General features: G+C 50.7%; 1 protein-coding gene across 2 annotated transcripts in view; it reads left to right on the top strand.

The window, feature by feature from the left end:
• The first annotated feature begins 3306 nt into the window (after window positions 1-3306).
• The window catches only part of LOC119268186 (probable protein phosphatase 2C 5), a 31752-nt gene continuing 17350 nt past the window's right edge, over window positions 3307-17708 (top strand). Inside the window, exons 1-6 of one of the 2 annotated variants that reach the window (XM_037549759.1) lie at window positions 3307-3773; window positions 3861-3989; window positions 4646-4748; window positions 4861-4974; window positions 5900-5979; window positions 6090-6143. In XM_037549759.1, coding sequence (XP_037405656.1) covers window positions 3454-3773; window positions 3861-3989; window positions 4646-4748; window positions 4861-4974; window positions 5900-5979; window positions 6090-6143 — 800 coding nt within the window. In that variant the 5' untranslated portion in view covers window positions 3307-3453. The remainder of the gene's footprint in view (window positions 3774-3860; window positions 3990-4645; window positions 4749-4860; window positions 4975-5899; window positions 5980-6089; window positions 6144-17708) is intronic. The other variant, XM_037549760.1, reaches the window with a different exon arrangement.

The raw sequence follows: 17708 nt of genomic DNA, 5'->3' as shown, positions 1-17708 counted from the left end.
CCAGTAGGTGTCCGGCTTCTCGAGGTCGGAGATCCGAACATAATTCGTCCTTGATATAGAGGAAGGGTTATCTTTCTCCTCGACTACCGCTATCTGGTGGGTGATCGGTGGAGAATTAATCTCTCTCTGGTCGTGTTTAAGCCCAATCCGATCATAGTGTGTAGCGACTCCCAAGGTGGTAATGCGATCTAGGAGTTTGTTCAAAGACGATAACTCCGTAGGATCCATTCGTTTGGCGTATTCAGAATCAACGCATATGCGTTTTTCGATGACTCGAGAGGTCATCCTCGCTGGCTCAGAGGCCGAGCGGGCGATCATGGTAAAATCGCCCAGCCAGAGTGTTTGGCCCGAGGCCAGAGCTCCTCCGGAGGTAATATTTTCCTTGACGATAAGTCGAGCCATCAACCTCTACGACGACGACACAGTGGAACTCTCAATGAAAGCACCAATGTCGGTGTCAAAACCAGCGGATCTCGGGTAGGGGGTCCCGAACTGTGCGTCTAAGGTTGATGGTAACAGGAGACATGGGACACGATGTTTACCCAGGTTCGGGCCCTCTCTATGGAGGTAGTACCCTACTTCCTGCTTGATTGATCTTGATGAATATGAGTGTTACAAGAGTTGATCTACCACGAGATCGTAATAGCTAAACCCTAGAAGTCTAGCCTGTATGACTACGGTATTGAGTATCCCCTATCCGGACTAAGTCCCCCGGTTTATATAAACACCGGGGGGGGATCTAGGGTTACATAGAGTCGGTTACATAATATGGAATCTTCATAGTTGTTCGCCAAGCTTGCCTTCCACGCCAAGGAGAGTCCCATCCGAACACGGGTACAGTCTTCGATCTTCATATCTTCACAGCCCATCAGTCCGGCCCATTTATAACAGGCCAGACGCCCGAGGACCCCTTAGTATAGGACTCCCTCATATGTACCAGTAGCTATGTGTTTGATCTCTCTCCCTCTCTCTCTCTCTCTCTCTCTCTCTCTCTCTCTCTCTCTCTTGTGTTCTTGATTCGACACGATCTGGATGTATCGCGAACTTTGCTATTGTAGTTGGATCTTATGATGTTTCTCCCCCTCCACTCTCTTGTGATGAATTGAGTTTTCCCTTTGAAGTTATCTTATCAGATTGAGTCTTTAAGGATTTGAGAATACTTGATGTATGTCTTGCACGTGCTTATCTGTGGTGACAATGGGATATCACGTGATCCGCTTGATGTATATTTTGGTGATCAACTTGCGACTTATGTAACCTTGTGAACTTATGCATAGGGGTTGGCACACATTTTCGTCTTGACTCTCCGGTAGAAACTTTGGGGCACTCTTTGAAGTTCTTTGTGTTGGTTGAATAGATGAATCTGAGATTGTGTGATGCATATCGTATAATCATACCCACGGATACTTGAGGTGACATTGAAGTATCTAGGTAACATTAGGGTTTTGGTTGATTTGCGTCTTAAGGTGTTATTCTAGTACGAACTCTAGGATAGATTGAACGGAAAGAATATCTTCATGTTATTTCACTACGGACTCTTGAATAGATCGATCAGAAAGGATAACTTTGAGGTGGTTTCGTACCCTACAATAATCTCTTTGTTTGTTCTCCGTAATTAGTGACTTTGGAGTAACTCTTTGTTGCATGTTGAGGGATAGTTATATGATCCAATTATGTTATTATTGTTGAGAGAACTTGCACCGGTGAAAGTATGAACCCTAGGCCTTGTTTCCTAGCATTGCAATACCGTTTACGCTCATTTTTACCACTTGCTACCTTGCTGTTTTTATATTTTCAGATTACAAAAACCTATGTCTACCATTCATATTGCACTTGTATTACCATCTCTTCGCCGAACTAGTGTACCTATACAATTTACCATTGTGTTGGGTGTGTTGGGGACACAAGAGACTCTTTGTTATTTGGTTGCAGGGTCGTTTGATAGAGACCATCTTCATCCTACGTCTCCCACGGATTGATAAACCTTAGATCATCCACTTGAGGGAAATTTGGTTGCAGGGTTTTTATATTCCCAACTACCGATTCCTACTATACCCTATACTTATCCTAAGCAATTGTCTTATATACGTACACAACTCCCAAGACTGAGTTAGGGTACGCTTTCCTCCTTTTGTTCTCGACCATGGCGGGCCCAAACGACCTTGTCGCCGGCGGCCAGTCAGACTGCTCGACCACGGCAGCAGTTGGACTGCTCGACCACGGCGGCCGCACACCATGTTGCTGGCCGCGCGGACACCTCTTCGATGTTGGATATGCGCCATGACATCAACGCGGGCGGCAGGACCAACTCCTCGTCTCGATGGCGGTGGGACGCCAAGACGCTTCGGACTGCTCTATTTCGTTGCATTCGCTAACATCGGTGCCGGCGAACTCGATGAATATATGTGCATAGTCTAGTTTGGTCGATCGATTCCATTAGTCCCATGCTAATGCTAGCTCTTGATTAGAGTAGTCTGATACTTGGCCAAACTGTTATAGGATTAAAATTATAGAATTAAACTTGAAGCAGTTTCAAGTTTAACACATGAATTTCATACACACGGATAACTTGGCTACATTCCAGCGAACTCACGTATGCACGCAAGCAAGCAGTACTTGTACACCTGTACATGCCTACTACAGCGGTCCGTGGGCACTCATTAGGTTCTGAGATGGACAAGCAAAAGCACTCAAAACAAGCCAAGGAGGCTCAGGTGCCCACAGCTATCCGGTGCCCGCACCGGTTGCAGCAGGGACACGAACATGTTCATGACGTTGAGGTAGAGCAACAAGGAGCATTCGAAGCGTCTTGGGGCGCGGCCGCTGTCGACGAGCAGTTGGTCCTGCCCCCCGCAACAATGTCTACAACCGCCGTCAAAGAGGAGTCCGCCCGGCCGCCATGGTCGAGTAGTCCGACTGGCCGCCGGCGACGACGTGGTACGGCGGGACCATGGACGAAAAACCATGGTAGCATGGTGCCGCGTAGCTGTCGGCGACGAGGTCGTTTGGCGCCGCCATGATAGAAAACAAAAGAAGGACAAGTTGCGTACGTATGTAATACAACAGCTTAGGATATGTACATGGTACAGCAGGAATGCGTAGTTGGGAATCGAAACTGACGGGAGGTGGGGTTCGTGCTTTAAGATTATGAAGGCAATGTCACAGCTATCGAAATGGGTCTAACCGGCTGGTGAGAGACTTGGTCTCGTAGAATTTTTTCTGTGCAGACGGTTTTGCTTGCAGCGAGCGACCTAACCACCCAAGAGGCCAAGAGAGCGTCAGCCGCAGACGCTATTCGCCGGGGAATCCACGGTGCCGCTCGCCTCTTATCCCTCCGAAGTCCAAATCCAAACTCCATGAGAGAGAGAGGGGGAGAGAGTCGAACGCGAGGAATATTTTCTCAATCGAATAAGTATATCTCGAGAAAGAAAATAAAAATATCACACCACTAGTATGGCGCTGCTGAGCCCGCGTGTTCCGCGGCTGCCGCTCGCCGCCCACTCCGCCGGCGCCGGCGTCGGATCCCTCCTGTGCTGCGGCCGGGTTGCTGCCTCCGCTGCGCGATGCCAAGTGACGGCGTCGGGAAGCGTGGCGGCGGGCTCCTCGTCGTCGTCGGAGCTGGAGGCCATCCGGTGGGGCAGCGCCAAGCTGCAGGGAGCTCGCGAGGAGATGGAGGACGAGGTCGTCCTCCGCCCCGACTCCCTCCTCCACGGCTTCTCCTTCGCCGCCGTCCTCGACGGCCACGCCGGTTTTTCCACCGTCCAGTTCCTGAGGCACGCACGCACCGATCATCTCTTTCTTGAGCTGCAGTGTCGCACGTTTCACGGTCACTTGACCCGATTTTTTTTTGTGTGTTGCAGGGACGAGTTGTTCAAGGAATGCGCGGCCGCGTTGGACGGGGGCGCGGTGCTTAACACCAAGAATCTCGAGGCCATCACGGACTCGATCAGGCGTGCCTTTGCCACCATGGACGCCAACCTCTCCACCTGGTCAGGCTCTGTAGGATCATTTACCCATTTTAATGGATACAGTCCCCGCATGCCACTGACAGGAAGATCAGTTCACTATGTTTTTTTTTTCGGTAAAGAAAACATGCCACTGGATAATAGTTTTATGAGTAAAAGGTGCTTGAGTTTCCTACTTCCCTTCATGCCATTCCATAAACTGCCTGGTAGTACAGGCTCCATTATGTGTGAAAAGACCATTTTGCTCCTGCATTGCAGATTTGATGCAGTTCCCTCCATGATATGCTAAGCATACAATAGTTCTCTCTATACCACTTTTATCGTGCTATGCCATATTCATAGTGGACGTTTTCTTTTTTTCATTTCTTCGAGCAACGACTTCTCATCAAAGGTTTTTTTAATTATATGTTTTTGGGAAAACAGCAACTTTTATGTGACTTAACAGAGCTCTTCTAAATGGAGGATAACACAACAGCATGAAGGGGATTCAAAACTGTTATCCATTGGCATGTCTTTGTATGTGGTCTAGAGGGAATTGATCTACTTACAAGTGGCATGTAGGGAATTCTCTCATTTCCTTGCATAGCTGTGTTTCGGAGGCTTCCTTGTCCAGTTTCTTACATAGCTATGGAAGTTTTCAGTTCTGACATTTTACAAGCTTCGTTGTTCCTTCTTCATAGGCTTCAGCAAATGGATAAGGAAGACGACTCTGGTGCCACGGCCACGGCCTTGTTTCTGAGGAACGATGTCCTCGTTGTCTCGCACATTGGCGACTCCTGCTTGGTAGTAGCATTTTTAGCAATGTGACATTCAAACTTTATTCTAGATTGACGTTTAATTGTCTGAAAACTTTTTGTTGGTTGGTGATAATAAGATGGCCGACGATTTTGATTAGCAGGTCATATCGCGTGGTGGAAGACCTCAGTCTCTGACAAATTTTCATCGACCATACGGGAACAACAAAACATCCCTTGAAGAGGTCAAGCGGATTAGGGCAGCAGGTGGATGGGTGTGTTTCCTCTTCCATAGTTCTGCTGAATTGCCTTACCTGAACTACCTGGTTCTAATTTTACATAATGGAAGGGCAAGTCTCGTGGCCTCTGATGAACTACTGTAGTTGTACCCTTAAAAGTATCAGGATGCTCTGTGAATATGGGCCGCTTACCATGACATTATCTTAATTCTTTACTCCCACACACAAATAAACATGCTCCTTTTGTCATATAAATCGTTATCTGTTTACCGTATATGGGCAACAATCACACAAAAGTCCTGCTGAGAATCTAGCACATCTAGGAAACTCCTACATTTTGTTGGCAGCCGCATGTTTGTGGTTTAGGGGTACACTGCAAGTTTGAGAGATTTTTTCAAGAAGTTGTTTTTTTAGAGTAGCCTTTATCGAGAAGTTACGTCTACAATACATAGACCACATGGCTAACGAATGCTAGTTGCCACAGGCTTGGTCTTCCGACAAATCATCCATTATTTTGCAGCATGATTTCTTCTACAACATTCTACTTTTTCCATTGGATAATACTTGCATATGCATGTCCTTGATATTCCAACGAAAATAGTCAATATTGCTATAGTTTTGCCCCTCTTGTAAATATTTGTGTATTGTTTGATTCATTTGGGGTCCTTGCATCTGTTTCCTGGTTGTGCCGCTGAGTGCCTTCGCATTCTAAGTTAATGATCATAGATTAAGTCATCCTGCTTCCGTAAGAACTAAATATTGCAATAACTGCCATGTTCTCTTTCACTTGGGTGTCATCTTTATGTTGCTTTACAGATAATCATTTTTTTAGTATTAAGCAGCCATACTGTGGTTAGTTTCATATGCTGAGCTCTCTCTAATCAGTGCCTAAAACCTTCAACATGCTAGTCTCACACTTGTGGTGAGTCTTGTTTTAACAAACTCGAACATTGTTTCGTAGATTCGTGATGGACGCGTATGTGGAGACATTTCTGTATCTCGTGCTTTTGGAGACATAAGATTTAAAACACGGAAGAATGAGTTCGTCTCTTCTACTCCCTGCTCTTTTTACACACAATTAAGCACTCCATTTGTCACATTATTCCCAAATAACATTCCTGCTATTTTTAACATCTCGTGGTGTTATGCAGGATGCTAGTAAAAGGAGTTAAAGAAGGAAGATGGACTGAAAAATTCGTTTCACGGTATAGCGCTGAATAAAGTTATGTTCTATGTTATTTTCTTAACTGCCCGTGTTTTCATTTCCTTGTTTTTGTATCAATAAATTAAATTCTCTCAAACAAACCAAGTCAGGCTTTTCTGAAACAATAAGGCTATTTGTTTTAGGAGTGTTTTTGCTTTCAATTATGTGCCAAAACTTTTTTGGGTGGAATATGTCCAAAAACACGCTCTTTAAGTAGTTTCTACTTTCATGCAAAACTGAAACCTTTGTATACTGGTTTCATCTCTAATGGGGGGGGGGGGGGCTAGCAGTTGAATCCGTATCTATTAAGTGCACCTACTTTCAAACGACCTTCCATTTTTCTCCACTGTTGACAAATATAACTGTGCTCCCTTTTCGGCCTCCTTTGGTTCATAGGGTAGAACAATCATAGGAATAGGAAAGTCGTAGGAAATGAGATGGCATGCATCTCAAATCCTAGGAGTAGGAATATGAAAGGAGATGTCCTTTGATTCACATCATAGGATTTATTCCATTGAGTCTAGGCTAATGTTTATTTTCCTATGAAATGTGAAGGATAGGAAGAATTCCTTCATAGGAATAGGATTCTATTCCTACAAACCAAAGGGCTCTAAAGGAATTTTTCCTATAAGAATCATATCCTATGGAATTCCTACAAAAATCCTCTAAACCAAAGAAGACCTTCATTTTTTCCTGGTGGATGAATCTAGTGTTTCCATAATTGGGCAGATTTGCTTGGAATTTTTTTTGGCTTCTATCTTGAACATGTAATTGCTCATTATTCAAAACCTCTCTCTACCATGCTTGATAGTAGTTGCTAATTAGCAGTTGAATCCGTATCTATTAAGTGCAGCTACTTTCCAACGACCTTCCATTTTTCTCCACTGTTGACAAATATAACTGTGCTCTCTTTTCTTTTCCTGGTGGATGAAATGTAGTGTTTCCAAAATTTGGCAGGTTTGCTTGGTTTTTTTTTGGCTTCTATACGGCTCATTGTTCACAACCTCTTTCTTAAAGTTTCAATAAAAAAACTCTTGCTTGAAGGTTTGCACGAGATTTTATAGTAGCTCATTGTTTGTTAGACCACAAATGATTTGCTTATTTGAGGAGAGTAAGCTTTCTGTTGAAACATTCTTTTTTCGATTTGATAAAATATTTTATCTGCACCTTGAGTTCTTGTTATAACTGGAATGATCATTTTATGATCAGGGATTTGATGAAAAATTTCCATTATTATGGTTAAAAACTATCCTGAATTATATAGTCTCAATAATTATCTGCTTATTCCCACACATTTAATGTTTATCCAACTTGTGTACATGCTTTTGGTTGCTGCTGCACATCATGAGATGACTGGTATAATAAGAAACGACATGTCCAATTGTGTACCTTAATATCCTAGAACAAATTACACAGATGACATTACCATGTTAGATGATGAATATTATAGTTTCAACCATAACTCTTGTCATGAAATATCATGTTGCCAAAGCTGAGCCTACTGTGGTGTTGCGGGAAACCACGACCACCTATGGGGCCAGAGGGCCCCTTGCTGGTTCGGCAGGGGGGACGTCGCGTTGCACAAAGAGCAGACGAGCGTGGGGCAGCGCGGCAGGGATCACACGAGCAATTTACCCAGGTTCGGGCCGCCGTGAGGCGTAAAACCCTACTCCTACTTTGATGGATTGATGGTGGAAGAGTGGTGGTGGAGCGTAGTACACTTGCCCGGCAGGGGCGATAGTGGCTACGCGAGTATGGGGGTGTGATTTATCCAACCTTCTAACCTCCTCTATGGTTGCTATGGGCCTTTTATAGATTAAGGGGCTACCACAATGGCAAAGTAGTCATTATGCACTGATAAGATAGCAAACAGTGCTATCATACCTAATTCTGCAGGCTGACAGGGCGCATTAAATGCATCTCTCAATCGATTCGTCACGTCATTGGGAGCCCGGCAAGCCTTGCCGGGCTATCTCGCCAGCTCCATGCCTGCTTGATTGACACGTCGAAGGACGGGTGTCATCTGTAGGCATCCCCTGTAAAAAGAGGCTGCCATGTGGCGAATGGCTGTCACTTAGTCACTTTGCAGCTTGACACCGCACTGATTGATGACGTGGGTCGTGGCGGAGTAGTTGGTGAGGTGGTTCTGCCTTCGCAAGTCCGGGCAGGCCCTGCCGGGATGCCTTGGATGTCTTCTTCCGGGGGTGGCCCCGTCCTTGTCGAGCTCGCCTGCCCGGCAAGGGAGGCCTTTCTCCTGGTGGTATCTTGCTTCTCTGGCTTGATCTTGGTCCTTTTGATGTGCATGTTGGTCCTTCTAAGTTCTTGGTTCCTTGTACTCTGGTTTGGGTTGGAGCCTCGATCTTATTCCCGTGCCTGTGCACAGGGTTTGTTACACCGACCGAAGCCTCCGGGCCTGCCCCGAACGCGATGCCGAGCGTCGTCGGGGTAGGGCCTAATAAGTGCACATGCGGGGGTGTTGAAGAGGCTGGTCTCTTGAGGTCTTTTTTACTTCTTTATTAATCTTGGGTCCAGGCCAGTTTCCGGTTTTCATGCGCGTCGTGTAAAGGCAATAGTGGTGGGGCCGCCTTGGTAATGGCCCGTGAATGACTTTAACGCATGGGGTAGAAACTGCCAATTCATTCTTCCCACCATGCCCTTATTTTTAGCCACGTATGCGGCATGCATTGCGCGGGGTAGGTAACGGAGACGCGTGGCGCGGAAGATCATCAAGGCGAGGACCCGACCTCTTTGAATTGGCGGAGGAGCACGACGGTCGCCCGTTGAGGGAGCGGCTCCCCTTCCTGACCTGCCTATAAAAGAAGGGGCGAAGGGAGGGCGGCGGAGTCATCCATCCTTGTGCTCCCCTTCCTCTGCTTCCTGCTTCTTGTTGGTCATGCTGAAGAGAAGAGCCTGGGGCCAGCCTTCGGGCTCTTGGTCGAGGCTGGTGTTGCCAAATGCTGGTGCTGGTGCTCAGGGAGTGAGCCTGGTCCTTGCTGAGGAGGATCTCTTGGCTTCTTCGGGGCTCGCCCGGGAGGTAGGGCTGGAGATCATTGTTAATCCAGCACTGCCCCTCCCGGAGGTCTTGGAGCTAATGTTGACGAGAGGCGCGCCTTCCTGCCTGTCAAGGTGGGAAGCGGCGCACCTCGAGCCTCTGGCCGTCTCGGTCGCTCGTCGTCTCCCCGGAGAAGGTGCCGGACCGTTAGGTCGGCACTCCCCAGGGTTGGTGTTGACGAATACAAAGCCAGGGGAGAAGTAGAAGACTGGAGGCAGGCCGTCCAGTCGGAGTACGATAGCACCGACGCGTTCATTTCGTACTGGCGACCTGCTGCCCGTCTGTCTGACTCTTCCCCTCTTTTCCCGGCGCCGTCATCATTGTTTTCCCGGCTGCCGGGGAAAGGCTTGCCCCTCTGGCGCTTCCGCTTCCTCCAGCGGTCTTCAGCTGGGCTCCGACATCTTCGTCCGCCGGAGCTTGTGCTGGAGTCTTTCGACCGGTCCCGGACGTGGTGACCAGGGGTTGCTGTGGCTCCTTCCGTCCTCCTCCTTCGTAGCCTCGTCACTCCCGATCTTGTCAGGCTGCAATCGCAGGCCTTGACAGGATTGGGGTGGCGTTGTGCTTGCGCGCGTCCGACCTCTTTCTCTTCCCACGGCACTACCTGGGACAAGAGGGATAGGGAGAGGAGTTTACAGAGCACTTATCTTTTTTAATCTTAAACTTGTAAGCATTTGCTAAATTTTAATTCAAATAATGTAATCCTTCGAGACCATGTTTGTGTTCTGTAATGCTTGTACTTGTACTCCGCATGTTAATGAAAAAGATAAACCTTGCCGGGAACTCGTGCATGTATACGTCCATGCAGAGGTGAGATTCCTCTTTAATATAAATAAATGAGTTTCCCCGGTAGGTTTATCCTGCCGGTACCCTTTTGTCTGCCAGAGAACTGTGCCTACCGGGCAAAATACAAAGGGACCAGCCCCTCGTCAGCTTCCTTTGACCAGATGCCACGCGACCATTTCGACTATCTATATGCATATGCAGGATGTGATCCTATCTATATGCATATGCAAATGAGAATGAATGCAGGATGCGATTCTATCTATATGCATATGCAAATGCTCATGAAATGTTTATGCAGTGCTTTTGAAATGCTCATGCATGCATGCAACTTGGTCGGAGGCCCCACAACGCTTTGTTTATTTTCTCTTGTACATGGTCATCGCCTGTACATGGTGTTACATGCAGCTGAGGCAAGACCTGTACAAAAGGGTGGCTGTCGGGCAGGTCCCGACAGCCACGCCTTACAGGTAGAACTTGCGGAGATGCTCAACATTTCATGAGTTTTACTTGCGGAGATGCTCAACATTTCATGAGTTTTGCAACTGAGTGCCATTTCCGGTCTCCAGACGGACTGCGTCAGGTCTGGTGACTCGTATTACCCGGTAAGGGCTTTCCCACTTCGGCAATAACTTGTTTGTACCCTTGGCGGATTGAACACACATAAGGACAAGGTCACCTTCCTCAAAACACCGGGCATGAACCCTGCGGCTGTGATAGCGACGCAGAGCTTGCTGGTAGCGTGCAACACGCGTAGCAGCCCGGAGACGGTTCTCCTCGAGTAGCACAACGTCGTCACGCCGGTGCTGATCTTGCGCTACTTCATTGTAGGAAAGCACTTGGGCGACCCGTAAATGAGTTTCCTGGGGATACCTGCTTCTGCCCCGTAGACCAGGGAGAAGGGAGTCTGCCCGGTAGTTTGGTTTGGTGTCGTTCTGAGGGGCCAGAGAACTACCGGCAGCTCCTTGATCCACCGCCTGTCGTGCTTCTGCAGCGTATCAAAGGTTCTTGTCTTGAGTCCCCGCAGCACTTCAGTGTTCGCCTTCTCAGCTTGTCCATTGCTTCGGGGGTGTGCCACAGAGGCAAATGAGATCTTGCATCCGAGGGCATGAACATATTGCATGAAGACGCGACTCGTGAACTGGGTACCGTTGTCGGTAATGATCCTTGCTGGAATTCCAGAACGACACATCAATTCTTTTAAGAACTTAATAGCTGACTGGGCAGTCACCTTTCTCACACCAGTCACTTCTGCCTACTTTGTAAACTTGTCGATAGCAACGAACAAGAATTCAAAGCCCCCGATTGCTCAGGGAAAGGGGCCAAGGATATCGAGCCCCAGATCGAAAATGGTCATGATAGAGGGATTGTCTGAAGAGCTTGGGTCGGTAGGTGGGTTTTCTTGAAATGGAACTGGCAGGCTTCACACTTGGTGACTAGCTCGACCGCATCTTGGAGGGCTGTGGGCCAATAGAATCCTTGCCGGAATGGTTTTCCAACTAATGCCCTTGATTCAATGTGGGAGTCGCACATGCCTTTGTGTATCCCAGCCAGCAATTTCTTTCCTTCTCGGCAGACGCACTTCAATTTCACATCGTTGGGCCTCATTCTGTACAGAGTGTTATCGACAAACTGGTACATACTGGCCTTCCGGGCTACTCTTTCAGCTTCATCTTGGTCGCCAGGAAGCTCTCCGGTTTGGAGGAAGTGGATAATGTGCCTTCTCCAAGTTAGAGCCTGGGGCTCGACAACAAGGACTAGCGGCACCTCCTCTGCTGCGGGAGCTCATGCCTCATTCGCGGGGTCCATGGGCCCAGCTGAGGGTGCGGTCCGACAGGCTACGAGGAGTTGTTTCCGGCAGGGTCTCTGCTAGGAGCGGACGGCTCTACCGAGAGAAGCTTATCGGTGTCCAACTTTCTCCTTTTCCGGGCCATTATTGCTGCGGATACGAAGGGCTGAGTGAGATGGAGAACAAAATTCCCTGGTTTCACAGGAAGCTTATGCACAGCACACTTTGATAGATGATCAGCTATGCTGTTTTCCGCACGGGGTACGTGCTCTGTTTGCCATCCGTCAAAGTGCTCCCCCAATCTCCTCACTTCCTTGATGTATGCCTCCATCAATGAACTTTGGCAATCCTTGTTGACTTGTGTCACCACAAGCTGTGAATCTCCTTGAATGATCAGCTTCTCAATTCTCTATTCTGCGGCAATCCTAAGCCTGGCAAGGAGCTCTTCATACTCTGCTATATTTGTTGGTTGCCTCTTTCGGGCAAAATGCATCTGGACGATGTACTTCAAGTGCTCTTCGGAGGGGGCGACAAGAAGCACGCCAGCCCTGGTCGGTGTACAAAAGTAAGGGTCCCTTTTATACCCCTTTACTTGTGCGCGGATAGTTGCAGCCACGCGCCTGCGGCCACGTTTGGCGAAGAAGAGGAAGTAAAGGCCCAAGACTACCAAAGCAGCGCCAAGCCGAAGGCACGAGAAGCAGAGGGGCGAGGTGAAACTCCCCCGGCAAGGCCCTTGCCGGGGTGGCCTTCACGGCCCCGACAAGTCTTGCCAAGGTGACTTGCCCCACACGAACAAGGCCGCCACCCTTGAGTCTAAGAGTCCCGACGCCATCAACCACATCGGAACCAAGGCTTGGGAGACGTCTCCATGGTGGCATGCAGATCTTTGTGAAGACAAAGGGCCTACAAGGCCTAGATAGGAACCAAGAAACAAGACAACAACAAGACTCCTTGCCGAGGATGCCCACGAGACCCCGGCAAGGCTCCTGCCGAAGATACCCACGAGACCCCCCGGAAAGACCCTTGCCGGGGACGCCCACGACGCCGCGGCAAGACCCTTGCCGGGGCCCCGGCAAGACTCGTGCCAAAGACATCCGCGGGGCCATAGCCAGGCCCCACCTGCCAAGGCTCCACCGCTGTTCCTACACAGCTGCCAGCCCACCAACTAGGCAGGCACCTGTGTGGCGACGTGCGGCTTCCTTGTCGTCCCCGATAAAGCAAGAAGGGCACTCGGCAGCGCATTAAATGCGTTTGTCCTACGGTGCAAGGAGATAGACTCGACTACTGTACAACTTCCCACCTCCTGTGTGCCACTGTGGCAGCCCCTTTTGACTATAAAAGAAGGCCCGTGGCGTACTGAGGAGGGATTTGGACTTTTTGGACCCTATGCGCTTTGTAGCTAGTCCAAGAACACTAGATAAACATAAACCAGCAGGAGTAGGGTATTACGCATCACTTGCGGCCCGGACCTGGATAATCCTCCCGTGTTGATCCCTCAAACCCGCTCTTTCCACAACCCCGCACCCGCCAACCGTAGCAAAAGGGATTCTTCGTGATCCCGTAGGTGTCATTTCCTCCGACATTTTTGATGTGCTAGGTAGGGAGAGTAAGCTGTGAAAATCCGGTTTGAAGGTTAGCACACTGACTTCATCATCACCATGGCCCCCAAGAGAAAGGGGATCACAGCGATCGGCTTGTCCGGGGTCGGTCCGTCCGCGCCAGCGCGGGCAGGCGGTCGGGTGGCCACGGATGGGCCAGAGGCGTGGCCCGCGAGCATCCACGACATTCTAGCGATCGGAGCCAGGCGAGCGGCGTCGTCCGAATCCGGGACGACGAGCCACACGCCGCTGGGTCCGGGGGTGGGGCCGTGCTGCCCATGGGAGGCGTGGCAGCCTGTACGGCACCCCAGCTGGCACCCGCGCCGCGCCCTTCCCAGGCCGCGCGCGATGAGCAACACCACGATGCCGGATCCCTCGGGCATCGCCGCGGAAAGAGCCCTGTGCGCCATTCGCAGGACGAACCAGGCCGGCGTGCGCGCTCAGACGTCGGTGCAGGCGGCGTGCGACCGCGAGACCGCGATAGAGCCCCTTCTAACCCGGTTAGAAGTCGGAGCACGTCACGGTCTACGCAGATCTCGCCGCCGCCTACGCCAGCAGAAGCGCTGGCGCGTGTGCAACTGCTCCTCAACTTCCCCCCTACCGCGGAGAAGCTCGACGAGTGGAGGGCCACCATCCGAAGCCTTGTCAGCTTCGCCAACAAAGACAAGCCGCTCCCAACGGGACCCTCACACCGGCGTCCAGACGAACCGGTGCATGCCGACGGTGGGGGACCAGAGACGCTGCGACCACGGTGCACTCTACCCTCCCCCACCCCCACCCCCCGTGGCCGCAGCAATAGCCACTAGCCCATCGAGCCGACGTCTGTGACAACATTTCCACAGCGTCGTTCGACCCACGAACCCGCCGTGACCAACGTCAAGTCCTTCGGGAACGGGCCCAGGAAGACGCTCGAACTACCATCGAACGACGACGGGAGACGCGCCATCAGTCAGATCGGCGTGCGGGGCCTACTATGGACCACCCGGCGCCGGGGGGCCCTGGCGACCTGCCTTACGAGGTGGGTTGTCCAGCCTTTACCCGAGAGCTGCGGCAGTTTCAGTGGCCCTTCCACCGCACGTTCAAGCCCGATGTTGGCAAGAAGTACAACGGCAAAACCCACCCGTCAGAGTTCCTCAGCATCTACACCATCGCGATGCAAGCTGCTGGAGCTTGCGACGACAAGGTGCTTGCCAATTATTTCCCGTTGGCACTCGAACCCAACGTCATGTCGTGGTCGATGCACTTGCCGGTGGATTTCATTTCTTCTTGGTCGGATTTGTGTCATGAGTTTGTTGGCGCCTTCACTGGAGGCCACCAAGCTCATGGCCAGGCAAGCGATTTGCATATCATCCCCCAGAAGAAAGGTGAAAACCTGCGCAAGTACATACAGAGGTTCAGCCAGGTGCAGTACAACATCCCAGATGTTCATCCCGACGCTGTCATCAGCGCATTCCATCAGAATGTGCGCAACCGCAAGATGCGTGAAGAGTTGGCGATGAACAAGGTCAAGGATGTGGCCGAACTTTATGTTCTGACCGATAGATGTGCTCGAGCTGAAGAGGGGAGGAAGTACCCCGGTGAAGACGCCGGTGGGGAAACCGACTCCACAGATGAAGACACCGCCGCCCCGACAAAGAAGGGCCGGCGTCGCAACAGGAACTGTGCTTGCCGTTGAGGGATCCGGCGAGCCCGGCGCCGCCAAAAAGGCCAAGGCTGACGACCCCGGCAAGGAGGTTGCCGGGTGTGCCGCCTGTTTGGCCCTGGCGGCCGCCGGCAAGCCAGGAGGCTCCGACAAGCAGTACTGCAAGATGCACCGTACCAAGGGCCATGACCTCCAGAACTGCCGACAGGTTGAGCTGCTGGTAGGAAAGCAGAAGGCTGAATATGAAAGGCGAGACAAGGAGAAAGGTCAGGATGGTGACGAGGGGTCCGGCAAGAAGCGTGGCGGCCAAGGGGGTCGCCGCGACAAAGATAACCAACAAGAGAGGCCCGCTCGGGGCCGCGACAAGAAAGAGGAAGATGATGATCATGACAAGGACGACGAGTCCGGCGAGCACAAGTTCCAGAAGGCTACAGAGGCCATGTGCGTCGACGGTGGCGCCTCGTTGCACACCTCACATCGCCAGCTGAAGCAGTGGGCGCATGAGGTCACTGCGGTGGTCCCACACGCCCATCGTTTTTTACATCGAGGATCACCCTGATCGCACAACTGTGGTTGGGTGTTTGCTGTTGTTGGTTTTACCAACAATACGCAACCTCAAGGTGACCAAAGTGCTGGTTGACGGTGGGGCCGGTCTGAATTTGATCTCGCTCGCTGTGATGAAGAAGCTGCAGATTCCTGATGGAGATTTCGAGGAGACGGGCACGTTCCAAGGGGTCAACCCGGGACAGCCGAAAGGTAAAATCACGTTGCCCGTTATGTTCGGGGGCGAGCTGAACTACAGGACGGAGAAGATCATTTTTTATGTTGCCGAGATCCCCCTGCCGTACAACGGGATCTTTGGCCGCCTGGCGCTGACCAAGTTCGTGGCGGCGTCACACTACGCTTACAACACATTGAAGATGTTGGGGCCGCTGACCATCATCACCGTCACCTCTGACAAGAAAGACGCGTTCATCTACGCCGACCAACTCTACCGAGAGGCAGTTGCAGCAACTGCCGCCAGGGCACTCGCTCCTGCCGCTGAAGCCCCGGGAAGGAAGAAGGCCGGCAAGACCTCTTGCACCCACTCCGGCAAGCGCACCTCTTCGGAGTGCTGTGCTCCGGTTGAGGACGTACCGGAGAGCTCCACCGGCAAGAGCAAGAAGTCCAAGGCTGCACCACCAGAAACCAAGAAGGTGTCCGTCAAGGAGGACGGCACGGCCAAGGCTTTCACTATAAGCTCCACCCTCGATAGCAAATAGGAAAACGCGCTTGTCGTCTTCCTGCGGACGAATGTCTATGTATTTGCATGGCAAGCATCTGACATCCCCGACGTTCCCAGGGAGGTGATTGAGCACCATCTTGCTGTCTGTCCTCACGCGCGGCCTGTCATGCAGAAGGTCAGGAAGCAAGCTTTGGAGCGACAAGAGTTCATTATTGAAGAAATCAGCAAGTTGGAGGCGGCAGGCCTGGTAAGAGGAGTACTCCATCCCACGTGGTTGGCCAATCCGGTAGTGGTGCGTAAGGCGAATGGGAAGTGGAGGATGTGTATTGACTATACAGACATCAATAAGGCCTGTCCAAAGGATCCTTTCCCTCTGCTACGCATCGACCAGAAGACTCTATTGCCGGGTGTGACCTGCTGTCATTCCTCGATGCCTATTCAGAATACCACCAGATCTTCCTGATGAAGGAAGACGAAGAGAAGACCGCGTTCATCACCCCATGTGGTACGTACTGTTTTGTACGAATGCCTTTCGGGTTGAAGAGCGCTGGTTCAACATTTGCCCGAGCGGTCCAGATTGATTTTGAGCCCCAGCTACATAGAAATATGGAAGCTTATATGGATGACATAGTGGTCAAAACCAAGGATAGGGCCACGCTCGTGCAAGATTTAGAAAAAACATTTGTAAATCTGCGCAAGATCAACCTCAAGCTCAACCCAGAGAACGGTGTGAGGCTGAAGTGCATTCCTCAAGAGGACGGACTAAAGCTGGTGGCGGAGATACATGAAGGTGTATGTGGCTCCCACATAGGGTCAAGGGCCCTTGCCGACAAGGCATTCCGGCAAGGTTTCTTCTGGCCCACAACCCTCCAGGATGCAGCTGCGCTAGTAACCAAGTGTGAAGCATGTCAGTTCCACTCGAAGAAGCTTCATCAACCAGCTCAAGCCCTTCAAACAATCCCTCTCTTCTGGCCATTCTCGGTCTGGGGGCTCGACATACTGGGCCCTTTTCCCCATGCTGTCGGGGGCTTTGAGTACTTATACGTCGCGATCGACAAGTTCACAAAGTAGCCCGAAGTGGAAGCAATGAGGAAGGTGACAGCATAGTCGGCCGTCAAGTTCTTCAAGGGGCTAGTTTGCCGTTTTGGTGTGCCAAACAGGGTCATCACCAACAATGGCACGTAGTTCACAAGCCGCACCTTCATGCAATACATTTAGGACCTCGGTAGCAAGGTCTGTTTCGCTTCAGTGGCACACCCATGGAGCAACGGTTAGGCGGAGAGGGCGAGTGCTGAAGTACTGCGAGGCCTGAGGACAAAGACTTTTGACAGGGTACACAAGTGTGGAAGGCACTGGATTGATGAGTTGTTGGCAGTTCTTTGGTTGATCAGAACGACGCCAAATCGAGCCACCGGCCAGACACCCTTTGCCCTGGTATACAGGGCAGAAGCAGTTCTTCCCACGGAACTCACATATGGGT

The sequence above is a fragment of the Triticum dicoccoides genome, chromosome 3A (assembly GCF_002162155.2).
Source record: "Triticum dicoccoides isolate Atlit2015 ecotype Zavitan chromosome 3A, WEW_v2.0, whole genome shotgun sequence".
In the NCBI taxonomy this organism is placed as follows: domain Eukaryota; kingdom Viridiplantae; phylum Streptophyta; class Magnoliopsida; order Poales; family Poaceae; genus Triticum; species Triticum dicoccoides.
This window is presented reverse-complemented; position numbering and strand designations above follow the sequence as displayed.